The sequence below is a fragment of the Pleurodeles waltl genome, chromosome 5 (assembly GCF_031143425.1).
Source record: "Pleurodeles waltl isolate 20211129_DDA chromosome 5, aPleWal1.hap1.20221129, whole genome shotgun sequence".
Classification (NCBI taxonomy): Eukaryota; Metazoa; Chordata; class Amphibia; order Caudata; family Salamandridae; genus Pleurodeles; species Pleurodeles waltl.
In genome coordinates this window covers 123,949,183-123,974,880 of record NC_090444.1, presented here as the reverse complement: position 1 = coordinate 123,974,880, position 25,698 = coordinate 123,949,183, and the positions used below count along the sequence as shown (strand labels likewise).

Here is a 25,698-nt window from a genome sequence, read left to right as displayed (position 1 = left end):
GTTAGAAGACGCGGAAGCATGTCTCTGCCAGCAGTTCAGTCTCCATGTCACTCACCTCCATTTTTCTCCTGACTCTTCTACTTTATTTGTCACTTTCCCATTTTTCACGGAGTGGGGATAGCTGAGCTCAGCACATCTTGCTAACCAGGGCCGGCTTTAGCATTGGTGGTGTCTTTTTTTGAGCCCCCCGCCCGGGCAAGTTTGGTAAGTCTTTGATCCATACAGCGCTCACCCCCCTCACCCCTTAGATCAGCACCCTCCACCCAGGTCAGCACCCGGTGCAGCTGCACCGGTCGCACAGCCCTAAAGCCGCCGCTACAGCTAACCAGTCTCGCTCTGTGACGGAGTAAAATGGAATGGGTTGGGCAGCTGACCTGACTGATGCTTGGCGTCACGCAGGGATGCAGCCTGCGCCGCCCAAAGGCCACATTCTATCGAGCACTGTTTTTCAGTGCACATCAACATGCACCTCTGTTGGGCTAAAGGGCTGTTGAAAGGTTATCCCTGCGTCAGTAACGTGACAGCGCAGCAGGCTTCTTGAACGCGCCTGACTACCCGTTGCTCCCTCGGACAAAGGGTCATGCAGCCCTCAAAGAGAAAATAAAATCGTACAACATAACTTTATGATGAGGCTCTTCAAAGTTGACTCCAAATTAGGAATGGGCGGGGCGGGGCCCCTCAGCTCCAACGCAACAGCCGCTAATGTATTATACACTCATCTGTGTTAACTAGTAATCACCGAATCTCCAAGAGACATTTTTTTAGAGAGTGACAATGAAGGGTCAAAATGAGAGACGATAGGAACACTATGCACAGTTAGCCAACACACTACGGATCTAAAACCTAAAATAAGAGAACATCCCGTATCAAAATCAGTAAAAGCATAATAACTATATTAGCGACCACAGAAAGATGAACGCTGAGAGCCACCGGTACTCATCACTTTTCTTAGTTGATGTGTATAATGTTGGAAATGTGATCCCTACCCTACCTCAATAATCGGATTCATGAATTTGTTACTTATATCACCTATGTCTTGTTTCTATTAAAGTACCTATTTTCTGTGTAATGCGCTCTGCCACTGAACGACGAGTGTCAGTAGTGCTATGTGAAAGTCAATATAATACATACTAAATAACTTCGCTTGAAAAATTGGATTTTTAAGTGAGAGCTGCATGGGCGCACTGATAAGGGAACAATGCCAACTCGAAGTTTTTTTTTTATTTATTTCTGCACTAAATGTAATGCATTTACATAGAAATACCTGTGATTTACTCAGCTGTGACTTATTTTTAATTTTCCAGAAGTAAAAAAAATATTTATGGAAAAAGTGCTTTGTTTAGTTATGTCAAAGAGCTGCTGCGCAACATTTCAAATCAGCGCCAGTGAGGCCTACACGCACATTACCACAGGGACTAGCACACATCTCTGGTACTTTACTGAAAGAGAGATACTTCTATTTAAGCACCATGTAGAGTTCACGCTGAGAGCAACACCAGAAAGCACCAGACCCACCATGAAGGCTTTGGCCTATTGGAGCATCTGGACTGGAGACCAGAGGTCTGTAGTTTCACTCCAACCCCATCTGCCCCTTTGTATACTTGGATAATCAAAATGCCTGAACATGTCAAACACCTACTGGCCAGTAAAAGGCAAGCAACTATTCACACATGCCCACATTTCTCTGGGGGCTTTAAATAAAACACTTGTCACTTGCAGCTCTCCTCTCTGGGATTAAAACTCAAAATGCGTAAAAAGCAGCCTCCCTCTAGGATCAAAGCGAAATCATGCATGACCTCCAGAAAAAACTGCCAGCTAACTCAAACATGAAACAGTCAGACCCCCCTTTCTTAATTTCAAACAGATGTGATTGCATCCGGTGTCACTCAAACACTTGTAAAGTTCTGCACACTCCGCAGCTCTGAGGCAACTTTGACAACCTGTGTGATCCTCAGCCCATGCAGCACAGTAATAACTTGAGCATCTGTGTGAAGTGCAGCCCCATCTGTTCAGCCAGTAAAGTGGAGCTCTGTAAGCCTCAACCCTCCTGACCTCTCCTGGGGTTCAAAAGCAGGGCACAGGAATGCGCTACCCCGTATCAGCAGCGGGCACTGAAATAACAAGAGCTGAAGGGCAAGAAAGGGAGTGTTGATGCAGGAACACACTGAGGCACTCTAGATAAGAGGATTAAACACAGGTTTGCCCGGTTGTCCGGTGCCAAGAAAAGCTCAGGAAATGGTACCCATTTTACCTTATTTGTAGGCAAGTTTGTGCAAGTGCTGTACATGTCAAAATATTTGTTTCTGTAATTAATAACTATCAAGATGCCCAACAGCAACTCATGAATGTAAACAAATAAAACTGCACATCTCCTCACTGCCCCAGGAACAGCTGTGTCTCTTAACAAGCAACAATAAGTGTCTTGCACCCACCCACCGAGCTGATGCTCATGTCCCTCAGGGCCTAGGCAAAAAGTGACGCTAATGCAGATCATCTAGTGGTGGAAACCAAAGGCTCCAGATAAGGGCATGCCAGGGCTGCAGCGATTTAAGCCCTTTGGCCTCCATGATGTTGGCACATGTGCACTAGCACCAGTGTCAGTAAAAGTGTTTGCCTGGCTGCTTGACACTGGCATTACGAGCGCATCGGAGAATGACTCCAAGTCTCCAACACAAATATTGGCCGTCTGCCAGGTATGTTTCGGTTTCTTGTCTTGTGATCCATCTACACTGATCATTAAATAATTACAATAGACATTTTTTATGTGATTATTTAATTCCCAATGTGGATGGCATAGAAAGCAGGAACACTGAGTGATAGGGGTCTGGCAGCCCCTCCACTCAAAGAAAGCAGCTGCCCCCGGCGAAGTCTGGTTCACCAGCGCTGAGCATTGGCACTCTGTGCAGGTGGTGAGATCTTGGTGCAAACTGACCTGTTGGGGTTCGTGAAGAGCCCAAAACGTCAATTCTTCCCTTTTGCATTCAGCTTGTGCTCAACTGATGCCACACCAAGGGTCCAGGACCAGGACCAGGACCTGGGAGGCTCATCTTTGGGACGAAGAAGTCACTCCAGCAGAACTCAGGCAGGTCCAGTTGTAGGCCCAGTGCAGCAGGTTAGCTGGGCAGTTGCAGAGAGGCCTCTGGAGCTTGTTGCGTTTCTGTAACTCAGAACAGGCCGGCTTACTGACCGTTGCAGTGAGTCAGATAGCCTACAAAGAAAGGAGCATGCCCAGTTTTCTTTCTCAGACAGTAGGACAGTCCTGAAGCAGCAGGGCAGTCCAGTGGCATCGGGACAGTCTTTCTGTAGCCTCCATAGGTCCAGGAGTGTACTGAAAAGTATAACTAAGGGTACTACTGTTACACCTGGTGCCATCTTTGAAGTGGAAGAAGCTTCTGCAGTTCTTTGTGGGAGGGCTGAGGCAGCTGCTTTGAAGTGCAAGTGGGGCTGTGCACATCTCTGCCCCTCCCATCTTGTCAACATCCAGATCCTCTATTGTGTGACTGTCTGTGTGGAATTCTCAAATTGAAATTACACATAGTTATGTGACCCAGGAAACAGTCTGCAGGCACTAATGATTAGGACAAGAAAATGCCAAATTTCTAAAAGTGGCATTTTCCGAATCGGGACTTGACACTCGACCTGGCAATGAAAGAGGATTTTAAATTACAATTCCTTAAACACCAAACATGAAATGTCCATCTGTTCCCAAACAAAGTGAATACTTATTAAATGTAATACAGGAACTCAGTGTTGCTCTGTAGGAGAGTTAGGCCTCACAGTAGTGAAACATGAATTTGTGAGTTTTTCTACCAGGGCATGTAAAACTTAAACTTTCATGTCCAACTTTGTAAATGCAATGCACCCTGCCCTATGGGCTGTCTAGGGCCTACTCTTAGTGTGAGCTATATGAATTAAGAAGGGAGTTTTAGGCTTGGCAAGAGGTTTATTTTGCCAGATCGAATTTGCAGTTTAAAACTGCTCCGAGTCTGCAGTGGCAGGCCCAATACTTGTTTTAAGGCGCCACTTAAGTGGGTGGCACAATAAATTCTACAGGCAGGCCCATTAGTAGAATTTAATTTACTGGCACTGGGTATATGGTATACCACCTTACTCAGAACCTATACGTAAATTAAATATGCCAATTAGGTGTAAGCCAATTTTACCATGTTTTAGGGAGTGAGCACATGCACTTTAGTACTGGTCAGCAGTGGTAAAGTGCACAGAATCCAAAGGCCAGCAAAAACAAATTCAGCATAACAGGAGGGGAGAAGGCAGAATGTTTAGGTTGACCATGCAGAGAGGGCCAAGTTCAACAGTCACCCAAGCTCTTATTGCCAGCAAACTAATCTACGGAAACCCAATATTTTAGAATAAATTCCCAACTGACCAGCAGACACCATACCATACAAAACTCAGTGGCCAAGGCCACCCGGTACCTACCACCCCACACTCAACACCAGACCATACCTCAGAGGGCTCCACTGGCTCTCAGTCCACAAGTGAACACTTTTGAAACTCCTCACACACAACAACAAAGCCTTACACAGCACTCGCCCCACGTACCTCATTTCAGAGCAGCATAAATTGTGGGGCGGGGTAAGTCATTGTCCAATCAGGGAATGGTGGGCTCCAGTACAATATCCTTTGGTCACGTTCAACTGGTTAGCAGGGATTCTGTTATTAAAAATAAAGCTGCACCAGTTTGATTTTGCTGAAAAATGCTGGGTGATCACGCATTGAGCGCCGAGTCTGTTACTCATGTATTGGGGAGCAGGTTCTACTGATATCCAGGCTCTTTGTCTGTAGGCCTCAAGTTTGGTGCAAAGAAAACTGAATTTGATTCTTGCTTCCACTGGGAGTTAGTGGAGTCACCTCATGACTGGAATCATTTTGTTGCCCTGTGTAGTATCAGGCACACTCTGGCAGCCATTGCAGCCTGTCAGCAAGTTTTTTTGGGAGCCCTAGTGTAAGTTTGTAGCAGTAAAGCATGCAATTGCTGGGACTTTTACCAGATCCATCTGAAGTCAAAAATGATTCTCCATTTTCATGCTGTCAGTGAATGCACTCCTAGGTTATGTGACCAATCAGGGTGTTGCTCCTTTTGATTTAGGTTCCATTTAAGCCTAGCAGTTTCTCATTTGTGTGTTGGAGCACAGCCTCCAGTCACGTGATGCTGCTATCCTTTACCTCCTGTTGTCCATCTGTAAGTGTTGTAGATGCATGTTTCTAGTTCACCTCTCCTAGTACTGTGCAAAGGACTGTGAAAAACTAGGGCACATCAATCAGTCGTGCAGCAGGTGCAGTAAAGCCTGGGCAATGAGGGGCCCAGGGAACTCAGATTACTACTGATTTTGACTATCCAGCCAGCAGTCACAGCACCCACTTTCATTGCTTGTACTTAGTCCCATGGTGCATCAGCTGCACTATTGATAAGAAATAATGGTGAATGTAGATGTTTAGTAGACTGGGCTGAAATAAATAGTTTTGGAAATGGAGGTTGCTTTTCGAACCCAATGATAAGTCAGAAGCTCTTACAGAGTCTGCAAGTTCTGGTGGAAAGAGGCTGATGGACAGTCCTTTGAAGTAAGCATATATATGTATGTGTTGAGTTTGATTTGTTTTATCACATGAGGCTGACTTTACTTTAAAGCTTTCTCTGGGCTAGACCTAAAAAGGAGAGTGGATCATACTTTAATTTGCATCCAGCAGCAATGTAATGCCATGTTGCTTTATTCAGTGTTAATTTCTAAAGCATACTATCACCCGTGAGGGTATCCTGGCACTGAATAGGTGTTTGGCAGAAACAACGCTGCTGTTATTTTTGTATAGAACTGGCACTAAATGTGTTTGGCAGAAACCATGCTGCAGTTAGTTTTGTGTAGAGCTTACCATTGATTCTCTAACATTCCCTAACATAAGCAGCAAGTACTGTCTTTCACAGCTGCCCAGAATGCCAGGCATGTCAAAATGAAGACAAGCGAGCCACCTTGAAATATTTTGAAGGCGCATGAAGTGTTTTGCTTCTTGTCATATTTACGATATCAATGCTTCCATGCACAGACAGGTTAGGGGAAAATGCAGGCATAACTGTTCAGTCAGTCAGTCATTTGTATAGTGCTACCTGCCCTAGAAGGGCCTCAGGGAACTACACAATCATGTACTGTGATAGATGATTGCGATATCACAATCCCACAGTTGGTCTTCGCCTGGAGAATTGTTACCTGTTAATTTTTACTTTCCTCTGAAAGTCGCTTATCAAGAATTAATGTACTGGATAATTTCTGACAGGTTGCTTTCAAGCAGAGTTTTGTTTTTTTCATATGTTACCGCCTCGCTGTGCTCCAAATGATTTGTTTGTTCTATCGCTAGGCCCTTTCCTGTTGGTGTGGTATTGTTTACTTATATGGTAGGGTTTTCAGAGGCCATTCATTGGAGTATGGTTTCTCGAGGGTAATGCCATTTGAAAAAGTGATGGAATTCCTACCAAAACAGTCTGATTGTTTTTTGGAAGTATCAAAGCTGCCTGCTTTTTAGTTTTTAGCAAAGGTTATGCTGTTGAAAATTGTTGGGAGCAGCTCAAGAAAACGATGTGTAATAGTGAAGACAATGGCAAATGGATTACTGTCTAAACAAAAGTCATTGTGTAATTATGTAAGTGCCTGGGGCATGGAGAGGTCAGAATTTCTTTTTTTAAAAGATATATTGTTTTAGTTAATTAAAACCATAACTGAGATGTTTTTTGAAAACTGTAACTATCCAGTTTTGTACCAAAACCGTAACACAATAATTAATTGACCATGCTAATTTTTCCAAACTGGAACCCCTTTTATCCTCCCTTCTTACAGCAAACCATTGCACCATCCTGGGATCAGTAATCATTTGGATGATTCCGATCTTGGGATCTACTTAGGCAGTGGATTATGAACATGTTACCAAGGGAAAATATTAAAATAATTGGTCATTACAATAACTGGATCCAGTGGTGTATTCTATCGATATGGTATACAAGCTCTCTACAATACTTTGCATATGCAATATCGTTAACAATGTGCAGTTATGTTTAGATTTTAAATATCTTGTAATGCTGAAGAGTTTCGCAGTATGGTAAATACTTTTTATATGCAATAAAAATGGAATTAATTAATGGTGACGTGAAGTGTAAAGGTGTGTGGCATATATAAAGTCTAATAGTTTTTGTGTCCATTTATATGAGGAATTGTACAATAATTAACTCCCTTCCCTTGTTTATTCTCCCCCAGATCAAAATTCTTCAAGCTACAGGGTTACCTCAGCATCTCTCCAACTTTGTTTTCTGCACATACACTTTCTGGGACCTGCCGGAAGCTGTCACAGTGGCCCCAGAGGTAGACCCTACTACATCATCCCCTGTCAGCAAGGAACCACAGTGCATGGTTGTGTTTGATCACTGCAAAGTAAGTTATGTGACATTTATCATCCAGTTTCAAATGCATTTGTGGATTAGAACAGGTGTGATGACTGCCTTTGGAAGGATTGTACATACCTAGATGTATTGTGTAAATGTTAAGTCTGACGAAAAGGATGTTGTCTCAGCGGGTTAAACACATATTGATCATTGATGCTACTGAATGCAGCATCTTTGTAATTTTCACAAATAATTTTCTGGCATAAGTGGGCCTATGAATGTTGCCATGTTGGGTTTGTCATGCGTCATTCATGGCTTCAGTGAGCTTCGACAAGTGAAGAGGAGGCTCTGATGTGGCAAGGGAAGTTGGTCCATGTCTTGGGTGCGATGTAGGACAAAGGCCAACCTCTGTTTTTGCTTTTGTGGATGCGGTGAGTGTGTGCGAGCAAGAGTGAGGCAGAGCTTAGGTATCTGGTGGATTGGTGAAAGTGTATGCAGCTGTTCAGATATTCTGGTCCTGTGTTGTCAGGCCTCAAAACATCACAAAATGTTAACAGACCGGCAGGTAGTTCACTTGAACAATCTGCTCAACCTAACTGTAATGCACTTGACCCATAAACGGGTCTCAAATTGTGTGATCCTAGGGAAATATTTTATTTTTGCAGTCACCTTTTTCATCATTCTCACAAATGAGTGCACCTTCAAATATGTGAATTCAGCATTTCTGCTGTACAAAAAAGATCTTGTTTCATTAAATAGACAAACATTTGCTTCATCTATAATGAGAATCTAGCCCGCATATAGGGTACATATGATCCGTCACTTGCCTCTTAGTTTACTAATAGCATTGCCATCAGGGCAGGCGTGTTTCTTAGTTTATGATTAAACACTCACTTTTAATAAATATATTATTACTAAAGCATAATGTGGTAGCACACTACAATTTGCAGACAGTAAATTTCAAAGGAATGTCCAAAAATGTTCCCACTTACTTGCAGCTTTACAGGTAAAACTATATAGTGTGTTAATAATCTGTGAAAATTGGGCTTCAGAAAACATTTATCATTTGCACATCACCAAGTAAAGTTGATATTTTTCATCACACAAAAGTACAAAGAAATGGGCTTTCACAACTGCTAAAATATATTTTGAAATGTTTGTACAGTTAACGTAATTATTTAAATGTGTATTAGGAAAAACCTGACACCCTACAGCCTTTCATTTCACACTCTTTGTATAGCAAGTCAGGCAGTTCACCTTACAAAATCCTAGAACTCTGCAGTCAGAAGGAAAAGTAATTGTAAAAAGACAAACTGACTTTTGACCTCTGTCTCTGATCACAGAGCAAATGTGACAAGATTAGAACAAGATTTAAAGGCGTCCTTATTTCTCCTTCACTTTCTGACTGAAAGAACACCTGTTCTTTGTCAACTCACCAGACGGGGCGAGTAGGTCCTAAAAATAGCTCAACCTGATAAAATATGTCTTGCCATAGCAAGTTAATGAGTAGATTTTTTCGATACCTGCTTGTATAGGGCTTTGTGTGTGTGAGATGTTTGAATTCAGATGCACTTGTGAATGGGGAGCCAGTGAAACTCCCTGAGGTGTAGTGCAGGGAGGTTGAGAATTAGTCATGCAGCAGCATTCTAAATGGTCTAGAGTTTGTGTAGGAGTTATTTGGAGATTCCGGCATAGAGAGTATTGCCGTAGTCCAGCCTGCTGGTGATGAGTGCTTGCGTGATGCTTCTGAGGCAACCATTTGAAGATCTTTCATAGCAGGCATAGGATGTGAAAGCAGGACGTTCTCACTGCATTGACCTGAGCTGTCATGTTGAGTTTGTCATCTAGGATGATCCCTAGATGTCTTGTCGTCTGTGGGTCCTAGGTCCAATGGCCACCAGATGCAGTTCCATGGGGAGATCTTGTTGATGAAGACCAGTACTTCCGTCTTGTCGGAGTTGAGATACAGGCAGTTGGTTCGTACCCAGTTTGCTACCATGGTCAGCATATTAGTGAAATTTATATTAGAAGCACAGTATCATACTGCCACAATAGTAATACAGTCCTAGACATATTACATAAGAAAAAACACTTACCTGACTGCAGAGCACTGAAACGAGATAACTTTTTTTCCTTGGGGATTGTCTTACATGAATTTGGAGGACCATAATTGGTAGACAGTTAATTCTGTATCTTGAACGCATGGGATAGGTAGGCCCATTTGTTATAAATTTAGTGTTAATGTAGGGATGCTGAGCAGTAAATTGAGAAAGATTAATGCATAATCAGACCCTTTGGACCTGACATTCAATTGTTTCTCTTGACTCCTTGATTCATCCTCTTTTGAACATCTTTGAAAACAATCAGTTTCAGTAAAAGATGTGTTGGCTTTCTTTTATAAACTCATTTATCAAAAAACATATTCTTGACAACTATTTTGTTTTGTGTAAACAGTTATTGCCATTGCAGTGTGGATTAGAAAAAGTCTCACAATGAACATTAATCTTGTTTTGCCTCTCTATGTTCTTGAAAACTTTGAAGTGTTTGTCTTTGATACAGAGAATTTACCATTGATGGGCAATTGCATCAGTGTATCTGAGACGGTTTATATTGATGCACTGGCAGCCTTCTGAGATAACTTGTTAAAATGAAAATTGTTGCACTTTTGTTTTTTAGTTATATTAGAACACAAGGGGTCTAAGTTAATTGCATGAAAGTCCAAATCACCAAAACATCAGAAATTAAATTGGCATCAGAAATGGCCTTGGCATATTTGATATTTATCAGCCCTCCAACACGAATGATTAGTTTCTACACATAGTAACAATCAAATTGCACAATTATGTTTTCATTAAATTATCAAAATGAATCTTGGTCACTCACTCTATGTAGTCTGTTAATTTTCATAACGCAGATCTTACCAGTGCTTTTGAATCTTGAATGACATTTTTAATAAAATTAGGATGCATATATATTTTTTAATTGCTAAATCCTATTTGAATCTGGCTTAATGGCACTTTCAGGTGATAGGCAGAGGTTAGGTATTTTCATTACAGTTTCCTCATAAGCACTTCAGCTCCACACTGCTGTCCAATGGGAGATAATGAAGAAAACCGCAAGCACTCAGTTCCCCCAAGTGTTATCATTCCAGTTTTTTTACCTTTTGGATATTTTCATGTCTCGGCGAGATATTGCGTATAAGTTTAGGAACTTGGAGATGGAAGCCTTTACTTCCTTGAATGGTCATAAACCAGGGGAAATTGGCTACTAGGTACCTACCATGATGAGCTACAGCAGAAGTCATTTTACTACAGGATGCTTGTGGTGCCCTACGGTGTTTTAGACATTATTGAAATCCTTCCCTTAACATGTGTCGAAAAGTGGCAAGATTACTGCTATGCACTTTTTCCCAGGGGTTTCTCTGGCTGAAATGCCAGCAGTGATTAAATAAACTGAGTTGCAATATGAACTCTATTTGAGTTTTATAAAACCTCATTAACTTAGTTGGAGAAGGAAAGCAATGAACATTCCAGTAACCATAAAGCATTGAGAGATTTGTGCAAAACCAAAAATCCTCTAAAATGTTGATGCTGTTTAAATAATTCTAACCAGCTAATCAGCTCAGTTTGTGACCTGGCTTGTATGTGATTATTGAATATTTGTAATGTGTTCCCCATCACATTATTTGACTTATAGGAGTTTTCTACAACTATTTCTGAAGATTTCATTGATTATCTTGCCGAAGGAGCCTTGGCAATAGAAGTGTATGGCCATAAACCAAACGATCCTCGAAAAAACCCAGCTCTGTGGGACCTGGGAATAATTCAAGCAAAAACTCGCAGTCTCCGAGACAGGTAACTTCAAGATTACATCCTTACAACACCAGTTGATTGTAAATTATAAACTTGTATCAGCACATGTTGGTCTTAAAATATTAATTGCATGTATAGCAGTTTGATCAGTTTTCATTATTAAAAAAAAAAAAAAAAGTAAAGTGACCATGACCAGTGCTTAGGTCTTTAGTGTTCTTTGTGCTGAAGTATTGTAAACAGGAATGCAACCATATTCATGCATGTGTTATATTTCTGTATTGCAGGGAATATGATTTCTTCCCCACAAGCCTTCTGAGATGTTGTTTCTCAAGTGGTTGTGGTGTAGAGATTTGTTTTCAAATAAGGACGTAGATAGACTGTTAGAATGTATGTCAGACTTTGCAGGGTGGACTGTAAACAAAGGAGAGGGACCTGGGAGATTGATGGTCCAGTGCACAGTCTCCCATATACAGTAGTAAGAAAAGAAGGGTGCACTGTTCCAAAATAATAACTAACTGGGACTATTTTCTACAGGAGCGAGAACCCTCAAGCATCACATTGGATGTAAGATTTCATCATTGGGAAAGCTCCTCGTTAGGCCGGTGCTGCAATGCCTAACGGGCTCCACTGAGGGGGCTCTTAACCGTATATGCTCTACTGATAGTTAGAGATAAGAAAGGGTATCAGAGATTACCCAAGTAATATAGGAGAGAAAACAAAAGTAAAATTGGTTATCCATCTACGCTCAATAATCATGGTTTTAATCAATACTACTGTGATGGAGACCAAAGTTAAAAACAAGAGGGGAGTAAGACTGAGTAATAATGCTCATCTACTCGCACACAAAATATAAGTTTGAGGAAAAACCCAAAAGTGGCTTCTCAAAAAAGGGGTCTACATGTTTCGCGTCTGGTGGTCCATACGGATCCCTCAACGCTTCATCAGGACCATAGAAAAACTTCTCCAAAAAATCAAAAATCCAATTAGGAGCAAAACTTACAGTCACTTACTGTGAAGTTGTTTATGTCAGTCAAAGTCGCCCTAAAAAATAAATAAAGCAACAGCATGTAGAGAATAAAGTGCCCATTAGTTACACACGAACGCAATAGGTTAAGTACATCATGTGCAAGACAAAAATATAATCATCTAAAATATAAAAACATTTCTTAAGGCTTACCATCCCCGGTCTGTGGATAGAGCCCCATGGGAATCAAATATCAGTAACCGGAACAAACAATCTAAATGTCATAGTAATGTAAAAGAAAAATATCAGGGGTAATACCAAAGACAATCAGGAATAAAGTGAAACAGTTGTCTAAAATATAGGTATTATTGTAAAGTCAAAGTGGAAAAAAATGAAAATTTGTTGGTTAAAATATAATTCAATCCGATGGCACAATAACACCTAGTATCACCCGTGTAGTCCAAAAAACGAACTAAAGCGATCGCGGTCAGAGAAGGAGAACTCAACCCTCTCCACCGTCGCGATCGTGTGGACATATTGCGGGGATTTTGTTGGGGCAGCGGTGAAGGTATAAGCAATACGAAGTACTTACTTCTGTTACCGGTCCGTAGGGCATATAGCACCTACCCTCCTGATAACGTCCCCGTGCCAACAAACAACGTGTGTCTCCGTGGTCCTCAAATACGTAATGAGGACCCGGAAGTACAATCGAATGTGCGCGCATCTCGCGCTGTCTGTTAGGTGGTCATGGAAACAAAAAATCAAAGATGGACTGCCGCTCCGTCGACTATCCGCGCGTCTCGCGCTATCTATTAGGTAGTCGTAGGAGCAAAAAACGTAAATCGAAGAAGGACTTGCGCTCCGTCGCCATTTTTCGAAAGAAAAACAACCGAATTCATAACTATTGAGTCCAGGCAAAGTGAAAATAACTCAAAAATTGTAAAAACCTTTCTCATAAAAGGTTGTGAAAGACTCCAAAAATGTGAGTTACTAATGCCAGAATCTTAAATATGTGGGCAGTGGAAACAGAATTGTCAAAACCTCAGTATGCAAATAGAATCGTTAAAATTATATGGAGGAGTCACAAAATATAGAGATTTCGTCATAATAGAGAGATAAGTAAAATTATTAGAGTCATGGGGTTGCTAATATACAGATTATGTCATGATAAAAATTACAAAAATGGTCAGTGTGTTCGATTTATCTGGGAATATCAATAGCTAGTGAGAAGACTTAGTTTATCTAGGGGTGAGTGAGGACCATGGAATTTCATCATTTAGTCCCCGGGTTGAGGTACCCAGTCGGAAAATCCAACGTTGTTCGATTCTAAAGAGAGACTGAGTAATGTTTGGTTTAACTCTTGGTGCTTCTAGAATCACCCACCGTAACTCATCTGGGGTATGAGGGAAGTCAATAAAATGAGCACTAAGTTTGGTAGTGATTCTAGGGCATTTAATATTGCTCCTGTGTTCATTGATACGTATCTTCACAGGGCGTGTGGTCCTCCCTATGTAACGTAGTCCACAGGGGCACGTGATCATGTAAATGCAATTCTTTGAATTGCAATTTGTGTGTTTTTTTTAGAAACCATCTCCCAAAGGGGTCTAGGTCCAGTGACATTGTTTGATCAGTCAGTGCGCATACATTGCAATTACCGCACAGGTAGTGACCCTCAACTGGGGGAAGGTCCCATAATGTTCTTTGGGTGGAGGTGTTGTGCAATACACGCGGACGCGTATGGACCACTAAGTCCTTGATATTAGAAGTCCGTCTGAAAGCAAATAGAGGTTTTGGCATTGAGGTACCTCCACTTTCTAATATCGACCAACGTTTGATGATCAATTTTTTAATGTCATTAGAAAGGGGGGTGAACGTCAAGACACAGGTAATAAATGTCTGTGGCGCCTTCTCTTTGTATTCTAATAAACTCTCCCTATGGTTATTGCTAGCTCTTTTCCGAGCCAGGTTAACAACCTTAGGTGGATAATGGCGTTCATAAAGTTTGGTCTGCAATGCACTAGCTTGTTGGTCAAACTGTGTAAGAGTGCTACAATTCCGTCTAAGTCGTTAGAATTGACCAACAGGTAGATTGTCTCTGAGTGCTTTCGGATGATAGCTCTCATATAGAAGGAGACTATTCCGATCTGTAGGTTTTTGATATGTGCTCGTTGACAGACGACCGTTATCAATGGTAATCATCAGGTCGAGAAAAGGTAAATGGGTCGATGATATAGAAGCAGTAAATTTTAGATAAGGGTCAAGGGAATTAATCCAGGTGGTAAACTCATCTGCTAAAGATAATGGTCCTTGCCATGTGACCAATATATCGTCTATATAGCGTTTCCATAATTTGATATCTCTCTGGAAGGGATTGTTTGTTGTCAAAATAAATGTCTTCTCAAAATTATACATATAAAGACAGGCAAGACTAGGCGCAAATGTGCTACCCATCGATGTGCCTCTGATCTGATGGAAAAATTGCTCTTCAAATTGGAAATAATTCTCAGTGAGGGCCAGGGTAGCACGTTGCATGATGAAGGAGATGGGGGTGGAAAGTGAGGCTGAATCATTCAAACGTTCTGTTTCTACTACATGTAAAGTGGCCTCCTGGGGAATGTTGGTATAAAGTGCTTCAACATCTAAGGTGATTAAACCCTGGATCTCTCCAGTCTGGCTCACAGATTCAATTAGTCTAAGAACATCCTTGGTGTCCTGTAGATAGGTAGAAGAATTTCTCACTAGTGGTTGAAAGAAGTGGTCGCAGAAAATTGACAAAGGTTCTAGGACAGAGCCTATACCTGACACAATTGGTCGACCTGGGGGTGGATTTATACGTTTGTGAATTTTAGGTAAACAGTAGAAGTAAGGTATTTTAGGGTCGGTGGTATCAAGAAACTCAGCCTCTTTGGCAGAAATCCAGGTATTGCTTTTGGCTTCCTCTAAGAGGCTCCTGATCTGGATCTGTAGTCTCTTAGTGGGGTCGATGGTGATCTTAGAATAATAGGTAGTATCATCCAACAATCGTAAACATTCTTGTCTGTAGTCCTCTGTGTCCATGATTACTATTGCCCCACCTTTGTCGGCCTGTTTAATAGTGATGTCAGGATCAGTTGCTAAAGATTGTAAAGCCTGTTTTTCTTTCGTAGGGATGTTGATATAAGGGTGCTTAGGTTGTAAGCGGGATATGTCAGATAGTACGGCTTTTTCAAACGTCATAACCTCGCTGGGCATCATGGAGGCTAATGGTGAGAAAGTTGAAGGTTTTTTAAGGCCTGAGTCCAGGATTTGAGGTTCCCCAGGTTTGTCTTTGAAAAAAACATGCAGACGGATCTTGCGGAAAAATTGGGCCAATTCGATCTGTAGGCGAAAAAAGTCCTCATCAGGAGTAGGGACAAAACCAAGGCCTCTGTTGAGAACCCTAGTTTCATCTACTGATAGTTGTCTCTTAGACAAGTTGACAACTAGGTTCTCGGTGTGGGGCTCTTGGTTTGGCTCCTGGTCACCATTTGTGGCTCTTCCCTTGACCATCGGACATGCCTGCCTCTTCCTCTTCCTCTGCCTCTGCCCCGGCCTAAAAAAAGGCACAAATGGCATCGGGGGCGGGATTGGTAAAAAGGATATGGTGGTTGCCAGGCCATGGTATGGTTTAAAGGGTAAGGTGGGTAGTTGTAAAATGGTCGTGGGGCGTTCTCGTCGGTGCTCCACCCATCTGATGATGAACCACTGTTAGAATTCCGTGATTTTTTTATATGAGGTGGTGGAGTCATCGGAAGAGCGTGATAGATTATCTGTATCGTAATCCTCCTTGATGTATGGGTACACCTTCTCCCTGCTGAACTTGACGGTTCTCGCTCCTGTAGAAAATAGTCCCAGTTAGTTATTATTTTGGAACAGTGCACCCTTCTTTTCTTACTTTTGCAGGGTGGACTACATCATTCAAAAGGGCCAAAGTATGGGCAGGATCAGCATTATCCACTAAATCCAGCTGCTTAAATAGCCTCACATGCTTCCGTAATTGCTGTTGAAGTAGTAGGGACTGATTGTAAAACAACGGTGTTGCTTCAAACAGCATTCAGGACTTAGGGGGTTATTACAATTTTGGAGGAGGTGTTAATCCGTCCCAAATGTGACGGATATACCACCAGTCTTGTTACAAATTCCATAGGATATAATGGACTCGTAATACGGCTGGTGGTATATCTGTCACTTTACCGTCACTTTTGGGAAGGATTAACACCTCCTCCAAAGTTGTAATAACCCCCTTAATGTGTTCAGTGTTAGTCTTTCCCATTTGGAAAGAAATTCCACATCTGAAGGCCCATTGGGCCAAAGCAAGGGCCATTTCCAAAAAGGTAGCAAGAACTGTCAGAAATTAGTCCTCCTGTGGCCTTCAGGTATTAAACCCATATTTGAAACTCATGCCTGTAGGAGGCTGGCCTGGTTTGTAGTGGTACCAAGGGGTACTTACACTCTGCACCAGGTCCAGTTATCCCTTATTAGTGTAGAAGAGGTGTCTAGCAGCTTAGGCTGATAGAAAAGGTAGCTTAGCAGAGCAGCTTAGGCTGAACTAGGAGACGTGTGAAGCTCCTACTATACCACTGGTGTCATATGCACAATATCATAAGAAAACACAATACACAGATATACTAAAAATAAAGGTACTTTATTTTGATGACAATATGCCAAAGTATCTAAGTGAGTACCCTCAGTATGAGGATAGCAAATATACACAAGATACATGTACACAATACCAAAATATGCAGTAATAGCAATAGAAAACAGTGCAAGCAATGTATAGTCACAATAGGTTGCAATGGGAGCATATAGGTATAGGGGCAACACAAACCATATACTCTAGAAGTGGAATGCGAACCACGAATGGACCCCAAACCTATGTGAGCTTGTAGAGGGTCGCTGGGACTGTAAGAAAACAGTGAGGGTTAGAAAAATAGCCCACCCCAAGACCCTGAAAAGTGGGTGCAAAGTGCACCTAAGTTCCCCAGAGAGCACAGAAGTCGTGATAGGGGAATTCTGCAAGGAAGACCAACACCAGCAATGCAACAACGATGAATTTCCGGACGAGAGTACCTGTGGAACAAGGGGACCAAGTCCAAGAGTCACGATCAAGTCGGGAGTGGGCAGATGCCCAGGAAATGCCAGCTGTGGGTGCAAAGAAGCTGCCACCGGATGGTAGGAGCTGTGGATTCTGCAAGAACGAAGAGGGCTAGAAACTTCCCCTTTGGAGGATGGATGTCCCACGTCGTGAAGAAGCTTGCAGAAGTGTTTCCGTGCAGAAAGACCGCAAACAAGCCTTGCTAGCTGCAAGGGTCGCGGTTAGGGTTTTTGGATGCTGCTGTGGCCCAGGAGGGACCAGGATGTCGCCAATTGCGTGAGGAGACACAAGGGGGCGTCCAGCAAGACAAAGAGCCCACTCAGAAGCAAGCAGCACCCGCAGAAGTGCCGGAACAGGCACTACGAAGAAGAGTGAACCGGAGCTCACCCGAAGTCACAAAAGAAGGTCCCATGACGCCGGAGGACAACTCAGGAGGTCGTGCACTGCAGGTTAGAGTGTTGGGGACCCAGGCTTGGCTGTGCACAAGGAAATCCTGGAAGAGTGCACAGGAGCCGGAGCAGCTGCAAATCACGCGGTACCCAGCAGTGCAGTCTAGCATGGGGATGCAAGGACTTACCTCCACCAAACTTGGACTGAAGAGTCACTGGACTGTGGGAGTCACTTGGACAGAGTTGCTGAGTTTCAGGGACCACGCTCGTCGTGCTGAGAGGGGACCCAGAGGACCGGTGATGCAGTCTTTTGGTGCCTGCGGTTGCAGGGGGAAGATTCCATTGACCCACAGGAGATTTCTTCGGAGCTTCTAGTGCAGAGAGGAGGCAGACTACCCCCACAGCATGCACCACCAGGAAAACAGTCGAGAAGGCGGACGGATCAGCGTAACAAGGTCGCAGTAGTCGTCTTTGCTACTTTGTTGCAGTTTTGCAGGCGTCCAGAGCAGTCAGCGGTCGATTCCTTGGCAGAAGGTGAAAAGAGAGATGCAGAGGAACTCTGATGAGCTCTTGCATTCGTTATCTAAAGAATTCCCCAAAGCAGAGACCCTAAATAGCCAGAAAAGGAGGTTTGGCTACTTAGGAAGGAGGATAGGCTAGCAACACCGGTAAGAGCCTATCAGAAGGAGTCTCTGACGTCACCTGCTGGCCCTGGCCACTCAGTGCAGTCCAGTGTGCCAGCAGCACCTCTGTTTCCGAGATGGCAGAGGTCTGGAGCACACTGGAGGAGCTCTGGGCACCTCCCAGGGGAGGTGCAGGTCAGGGGAGTGGTCACTTCCCTTTCCTTTGTCCAGTTGCGTGCCAGAGCAGGGCTGGGGGATCCCTGAACCGGTGTAGACTGGCTTATGCAGAGATGGGCACCATCTGTGCCCATCAAAGCATTTCCAGAGGCTGGGGGAGGCTACTCCTCTCCAGCCCTGACACCTTTTTCCAAAAGGAGAGGGTGTAACACCCTCTTTCTGAGGAAGTCCTTTGTTCTGCCTTCCTGGGCCAAGCCTGGCTGGACCCCAGGAGGGCAGAAACCTGTCTGAGGGGTTGGCAGCAGCAGCAGTTGCAGTGAAACCCCGGGAAAGGTAGTTTGGCAGTACCCGGGTCTGTGCTAGAGACTCAGGGGATCATGGAATTGTCTCCCCAATGCCAGAATGGCATTGGGGTGACAATTCCATGATCTTAGACATGATACATGGCCATGTTCAGAGTTACCATTGTGACGCTATACATATGTTGTGACATATGTATAGTGCACGCGCGTAATGGTGTCCCCGCACTCACAAAGTCCGGGGAATTTGCCCTGAACAATGTGGGGGCACCTTGGCTAGTGCCAGGGTGCCCACACACTAAGTAACTTAGCACCCAACCTTTACCAGGTAAAGGTTAGACATATAGGTGACTTATAAGTTACTTAAGTGCAGTGGTAAATGGCTGTGAAATAACGTGGACATTATTTCACTCAGGCTGCAATGGCAGGCCTGTGTAAGAATTGTCAGAGCTCCCTATGGGTGGCAAAAGAAATGCTGCAGCCCATAGGGATCTCCTGGAACCCCAATACCCTGGGTACCTCAGTACCATATACTAGGGAATTATAAGGGTGTTCCAGTATGCCAATGTAAATTGGTGAAATTGGTCACTAGCCTGTTAGTGACAATTTGGAAAGAAATGAGAGAGCATAACCACTGAGGTTCTGGTTAGCAGAGCCTCAGTGAGACAGTTAGTCATCACACAGGTAACACATACAGGGCACACTTATGAGCACTGGGGCCCTGGCTGGCAGGGTCCCAGTGACACATACAACTAAAACAACATATATACAGTGAAATATGGGGGTAACATGCCAGGCAAGATGGTACTTTCCTACAATGCCACAGACATCCCCACACACCAGCTTGGCCCAATCTTTGTCATAGAGCCATGGCTCACACCCGTTCCACATGCATTCTTGGCAACCTCATCCCTTGTTTAACACAGCATACAATACATTGACCAAACACATTAATTGCTCATCTTCCACCCCTTCATACACAACTCCTATCACTAATTGCACACCCAAAACTTTAAGACCTGCTATAACCTGAACTGTGTTATGGTGTACATAATTTTTTGTTGAAATGACTTATGCCTAAATAAAGTATTCTCCAGGATTCCACCACCTTCTGTTCCATAGGCCTGTCCATCTGCCACTAGTTCATTTCCAAAAGCTAATCTTTTATCTTATATACAGTCCTCCTGGAGCCGGTGCAACATCAACCAGAGAAATCAAAGTCATTCTGACCACTTCCATCCATTCAATATAATTGGGCACCAGGTTCTTCAGGACATATAGGAGATATGTTTTTTTTTTCGTTTGGCGGCTCGTAGTGGTAATCTATCTGGGAAATTAGAATACATCTGTGTAGGTGCATACATGTGCAAGATCAAAATGCTACAGCAAATCACCAGTTACTTGGTGTTATTAGGTCATACAATGAAAGATGGAACAAAAGAAAATAGCACATTTTCTAGTGATATGCAAGTTTGGTTAGGAATCAAATTATCTGACCAGCTGTGGAAATAAGGCTTAAAATGTAATGCTCTGAAACCACACTGCACTGGAAGATGAGTTGAGACTTGATGACCTCTTATAGTCTCATAAGGAACACAAGTGCAGGACTCAGAAAAGGTGCTGCATTCATGCTGTTCCACAGATGCCAACCCACAAAGAGCCATGGAATCACAAATATGATCTGAGGTGAGACTTTTTAAACGCATAAAGCATGAATGAAAGAGCCCATGTAGTAGATCACAGGAATACACCAAATTCAGAGCCATTGCAACTTCATAATCACTTCCACAATGTCATAACTTGGATACTTGGCAAGTGGCAGAATAAAAGCCTACTCTTTTGAATTTTATATTGGTGGTGGAATATTTTAAGTCACAGTGTTATACATGTGGTTCTGCTGAAAGGACTGATTTATTTTTTGTGCTTATCTGCGGGTGTGCCATTCGAGCCTGGGCTGCTCAGACAGTTATGAAGTGGCTTTTTCTTTTTGTCTCATGATGTGTATGAATATGTGGCTCTCTGAACAGTGTGAGGCATTTAGTTGGTGTAATACACCTATTATGAAAATTACATTGACTGAGCAAAAGGTAAAAACTGAAATTGCTGCAGATTTGTTTCCTGTGTCTCAACCAGGAAGTGACGAAAGTACAAAAGATTAGAAATTTCTATTGGACATATAACTGCAATTAGAAAGTGGTTTTTGCTTCTAAACACCAGACACTGTATAGGCTTTTACTGTGATTTATTTGTCAAAGAAGATCAAAACTTTGAAATAGGTGCACTTTTTGAACTAGAGCGTTGCAGAAATATTGTAAAGTTCAGCAGCATACCAGAAGTATTACTTATGGGTCTCCTAATAATGGATTTACCCGTTACAAAGAAATCAATCTTTTCAGATTTGTGATCTGTTGTGGCTTAAGGTACCTGAACCTTTTTTGTTTAAGGTAGGCGGGCAGCGGTACAGACATCTGGGATCTTGAGAGTTTATAGTCTTGAAGGATATCCATTAATTTATGTTATCTCCACATGAATATTGAAATTACATTCCCAGCAAAGGTTAATTGGAGAAATTCAAAATGATTGTTTACCACCACATACAGACACCCTTATACTAAAGGTGTGAACATAACAACTAATAACAAAAAATATTTTTACCTAAAGAACAGGAAAGCCACATAGCTGCCAGGTTACATGAACTCAATGAACTAAAAAACTGTACCGTTCCCATGTCGTCTTGTATTTATGGCCTTCTTTTTGTTATGTTGTTGAATTTCATAGAGCTTCCAGTTTTTCTGTCCAGTAGGAGAAGTGTGTGCTAGAAATACTTTTAAGTTTGAAGTAGATGGTAGGTTGCTTGAAAATGCATCCAGAGGAAGATCAGGGGTCATTGAGTCCTCTTGCATTTGCTAACTTGTTTGCACAAGGAGTATAAAAATGATCAACTTAATTTACAATATAATGGGGCCGTGAAACAGGAACACAACTTTTCAATAAGCCAAGGATCTAATTTATGTTTTAGGGTACTGGAGTATGCTTAGTATTAGTTAAACCAGATCAGGCTTAATGTTCTTCGCAATGCACTAACCTTCCGTGTTTCGGCTACAACTATGACATTGTATGTGTAACAGTCCCATTTTGCATTTTGGCCAATGTTTTTCTTATAAATGTTTACTATAGGAAATGCAAGTACAATTCACACAATAATTTGTAAAGTGATTTGGTATTTGCTTGTTTTCAACATTTTAATCAAATACTGTACAACAAATTATCTAGATCTGTTGTGGTCACTGTGTCCAAATCCCTTTTTTGGTCACAACGCTCCCACCAAATTCACCTTACTTAAATTGAGATATTGTTTTGTACAGTACAACTATGCATAGTATTTTCTTTTTCAACCTGTAGAACTTTGGTTCTAGGTGGAGTGAGGTTACTCGAAAGGTGGAACTCTGGGTCCAAATCTTGGAACTGAATGAGAATGGAGAATACTGCCCTGTTGAAGTCATTCCTGCTAAAGATGTGCAGACCGGTGGCATATTCCAGCTCAGACAGGTATGTATTTTACATACTTTGAACAGAAAGGTTTTGTGAAGCATAATCTAAATTAACACACACAGCCATTTGCATGATGTTCCAATGCGGTGTACAAGTGAAGTGGTGTTTTGTCTCTGTTTTGTAAGTTGTAGGAAAGAGGATTATTTTCTGTATCACTGAGGTAGTAAATTCAACATTTCTTTCGATTTATCCTAGAGTTTCATTATCCTTATTACTCTCTGGCTTGTAAAGCTCTATTGCCAATCCAGCATCCACTGCTCCTGTCTTGTTAGGTGCAGTTGCAGTCTCTGTATCCACTGCACCGAGCCTGTGGAGCACTACTGACATCTCAGCATCCACTGCTCCCTGCATGTGAAGCTCTATTGGCTTCCCATTATCCACTGCTCCTGTCATGTGAAGCACCATTGGCTTCCCAATATCCACTGCTCCTGGCATGTGAAGCACCATTGGCTTCCCATTATCCACTGCTCCTGGCATGTGAAGCACCATTGGCTTCCCATTATCCACTGCTCCTGGACTGAGAAGCACCATTGGCATCCCATTATCTGCTGCTTCCGGAATGTGAACTACCTTTGACATCTTAGTATCCACTGCTCCCTGCATGTGAAGCTCTGTTGACATCCCATTATCTGCTGCTCCTGGAATGTGAATGGCCTTTGACATTACAGTGCACACTGCACTCAGCATGTGCAGCCCCATTGACATCCTTGTGTCCATGGCACCCACCTTATAAAGCACCATTGACATCCCACTTTCCACTGCTCCTAATATGGACTGCACCTTTACCTTTTCAGTATATACTGTCCAGCTCATGAAGTCCAGAAGCCACATCCCCATGCTAAAAGACATATATTATCCACTATCTGACAGAATGTACAGCATTATTATTGTTCCAGTATTAATTTTCCCTAGCACTTAAAGCCTATTTGCTGTCAGTCATCCATGTCACATGAAGAGCCATTTCAGTAGCCCGTGTTTAAATCCAAAGAAACACCAGCTCCCTTACAGTATCCACCGACACCCTAGCATATACTTTCTCATTATAGTATCCTTCGTCCCCTGCATGTAAATCACCATTGCCCTGCTGCTGTGCTCTTCCACAACTTCTCTTTCAGCATCCGCTACCTCAGAAATGTAAAGCACCGTTGCCATTTCATTATCACTCAATCCCATCATAAGAAGCACCATTTCCATTCTAGCATCCACTGCCCCAGTCCATCCTGCATGCTGTTTCAGTATCCACCACCCAGCATCTGAATCACTGTTCCCATTCCAGTATCAGCTGACCTCCTGCATGTTAATACACAGTGCCTTTCCAGTATCCACTACTGGTGGCTTGTGAATCACCATTGCCATTACAATGCTTACTTCGTCGAGCCATGAAGAACACGTGCCTCCCCAAGTATCTCCTAGTTCCACTTCCAGTGCTAGCAGTGGGTGAAGGGGAAAGTCATGTAGTGTATTTGCCAGACGATCGCTACCAGTTGAGGCAATGCCACTGTGGCGCGTACTGCTGGCAGGTGTGGGAACAATTACTAAATTGACTGGTTGACAGACATCTACTTTTTTACCTGGCCTTTCGATTCCTCTGGCACGTTGATGATGCCCTGCCATCTGAGCAGCTCAGCCAGCATCTCCAGTGTGCATCAACCTATAATTTGTGCATCCGATCAAGGACATGCATGTGACAAATGTTCCACCCATGCGCCTGCCTTGTCCAGGCAATAGCAGGCAACCCTCTTGTCACAAGTGTGCAACTGTGAGTTTGGTGCCAGCATGAATAGTTTCAACATATCATAATGTACTGCCTGCTACTTCTGCTTCTTCCTCTCCAGGCCAGGCCAGTCAAATACAAAACTTTGTGCTTTCCATTTTTTTCAACAGCTTCCAGCTCACCAGCTACAGCTTAACATGTATCTGATTATTTAATCTCTGGCCGGTTGTGAAACATTAAGAAAGGGACATTGACACCTCCGTGAATTGTGCTGTGTAAACACCCATTCTAAACAGCACTGCATTGCCATACCTAATGCAGATAGGCACTGCCAATACCAGCAACATACAGCCTTTGCCAGTTCTTTTGGGAGTTCACACATGTTCATTTGGTATATATTACCCATCCTTTAGGATTTTACCTTATCTTATAGCTGTTGTATTGGAGGTACTGTACTATTTTTAAAATCTATTTTAAAGCCCACCTTCCTTTATTTTTACGGATGCTCAACAATTGTTTTTGCCTGTCGGCTTGCCATGAACTAGTGAATATATTTCCAAGTTTTTACTCTTTCGTATATATTACTGTGAATAGTAATATCAGTCCTGAGCAAAGTTAAATCAACTTTTTCTTTTGTGGTCATATTGTTTTATGCTTGTGTAAATTTCTTCCTGATGTAACATATCACACAGATTAACGAGTGTAGGTATGTGTAAATAAGGTGCATTGTTGTGTCTCTATGTCCAGGCAATTTTAATTATTCTAGTAAAACTTTTGAATCATTCAAGTCAAACTTTCCTTATATGTTGTTCCGTTTCTGTTACTGTGTTTTGTTCGTTTTACAACATGTCAGAGAGTGACTGAGTTGTGTGGACTCCACATTGTACAAGAGAGCAAATTGGATCTTTACATTTTAAAAGATAACTCTAGCTTCTCTGAATATAATATAGTCTGTTGGAATAAGTAGTTGATTTAATCTAAGATTCAAAATATTTTTTTAATGCCTGCACATAGTACATAATGTAACCATTTGAATATTTGATCTAATGCGCCTCCTACAGGGACAGTCACGGCGTATCCAGGTAGAGGTGAGATCAGTCCAAGACTCTGGGACTTTGCCTCTAATAGAAGACACTATACTTTCGATTGGAGTTGGATGTCCAAAAGTAAAGCATGTCAAATCTCAAAAAGGATATGAGAACCACCAGGTAAAGTTTTCTGCATTTCCACTTTATGCTGCCTGCAATATATTCTTAATAAAATCATCTTTATTTTTTGATAACCGGGACACAGGGGCAGACTAATGAGACTATTATTGTGCAGGCAGGTCAGATAAGTATTACTGCTGAGACTACTCTTGTATTGTGTTCTGTAGGTAGCAACAGAAAAGTCTTATTTTCCTTATTCTGTTCTCTTTGAATGTATATTCTTTTATCTGTCTCAGCAACGATTCCATGTGAATTGTACAGGAAAATATCTTAATGTTCGATGGTATGTGTGGCTGTAGAAACACATGCTCTGCATACTCCTGCCATCGAATGTTGGCTCCTAAGTGGTGCAAGTTTTTTTTCTTCCAAAGAAGTGTTCAGAGTCACGGGATCGAGTGATTCCTTCTCTCATTGATAGTGCACATGGGCATTGCCTCCTTTGTTAGATTTTTTTCCTCTCCAT

At 42.4% G+C, this 25,698-nt stretch overlaps 1 protein-coding gene across 2 annotated transcripts in view; it reads left to right on the top strand.

Annotated features, from left to right (window-relative positions):
• The window catches only part of KIF13B (kinesin family member 13B), a 537,272-nt gene that overhangs the window by 337,756 nt on the left and 173,818 nt on the right, over positions 1-25,698 (top strand). For both annotated transcript variants that reach the window (XM_069233796.1, XM_069233797.1), the window contains exons 22-25: positions 7,260-7,433; positions 11,081-11,238; positions 22,178-22,310; positions 25,089-25,235. In XM_069233796.1, the coding sequence (XP_069089897.1) occupies positions 7,260-7,433; positions 11,081-11,238; positions 22,178-22,310; positions 25,089-25,235 (612 nt within the window). The remainder of the gene's footprint in view (positions 1-7,259; positions 7,434-11,080; positions 11,239-22,177; positions 22,311-25,088; positions 25,236-25,698) is intronic.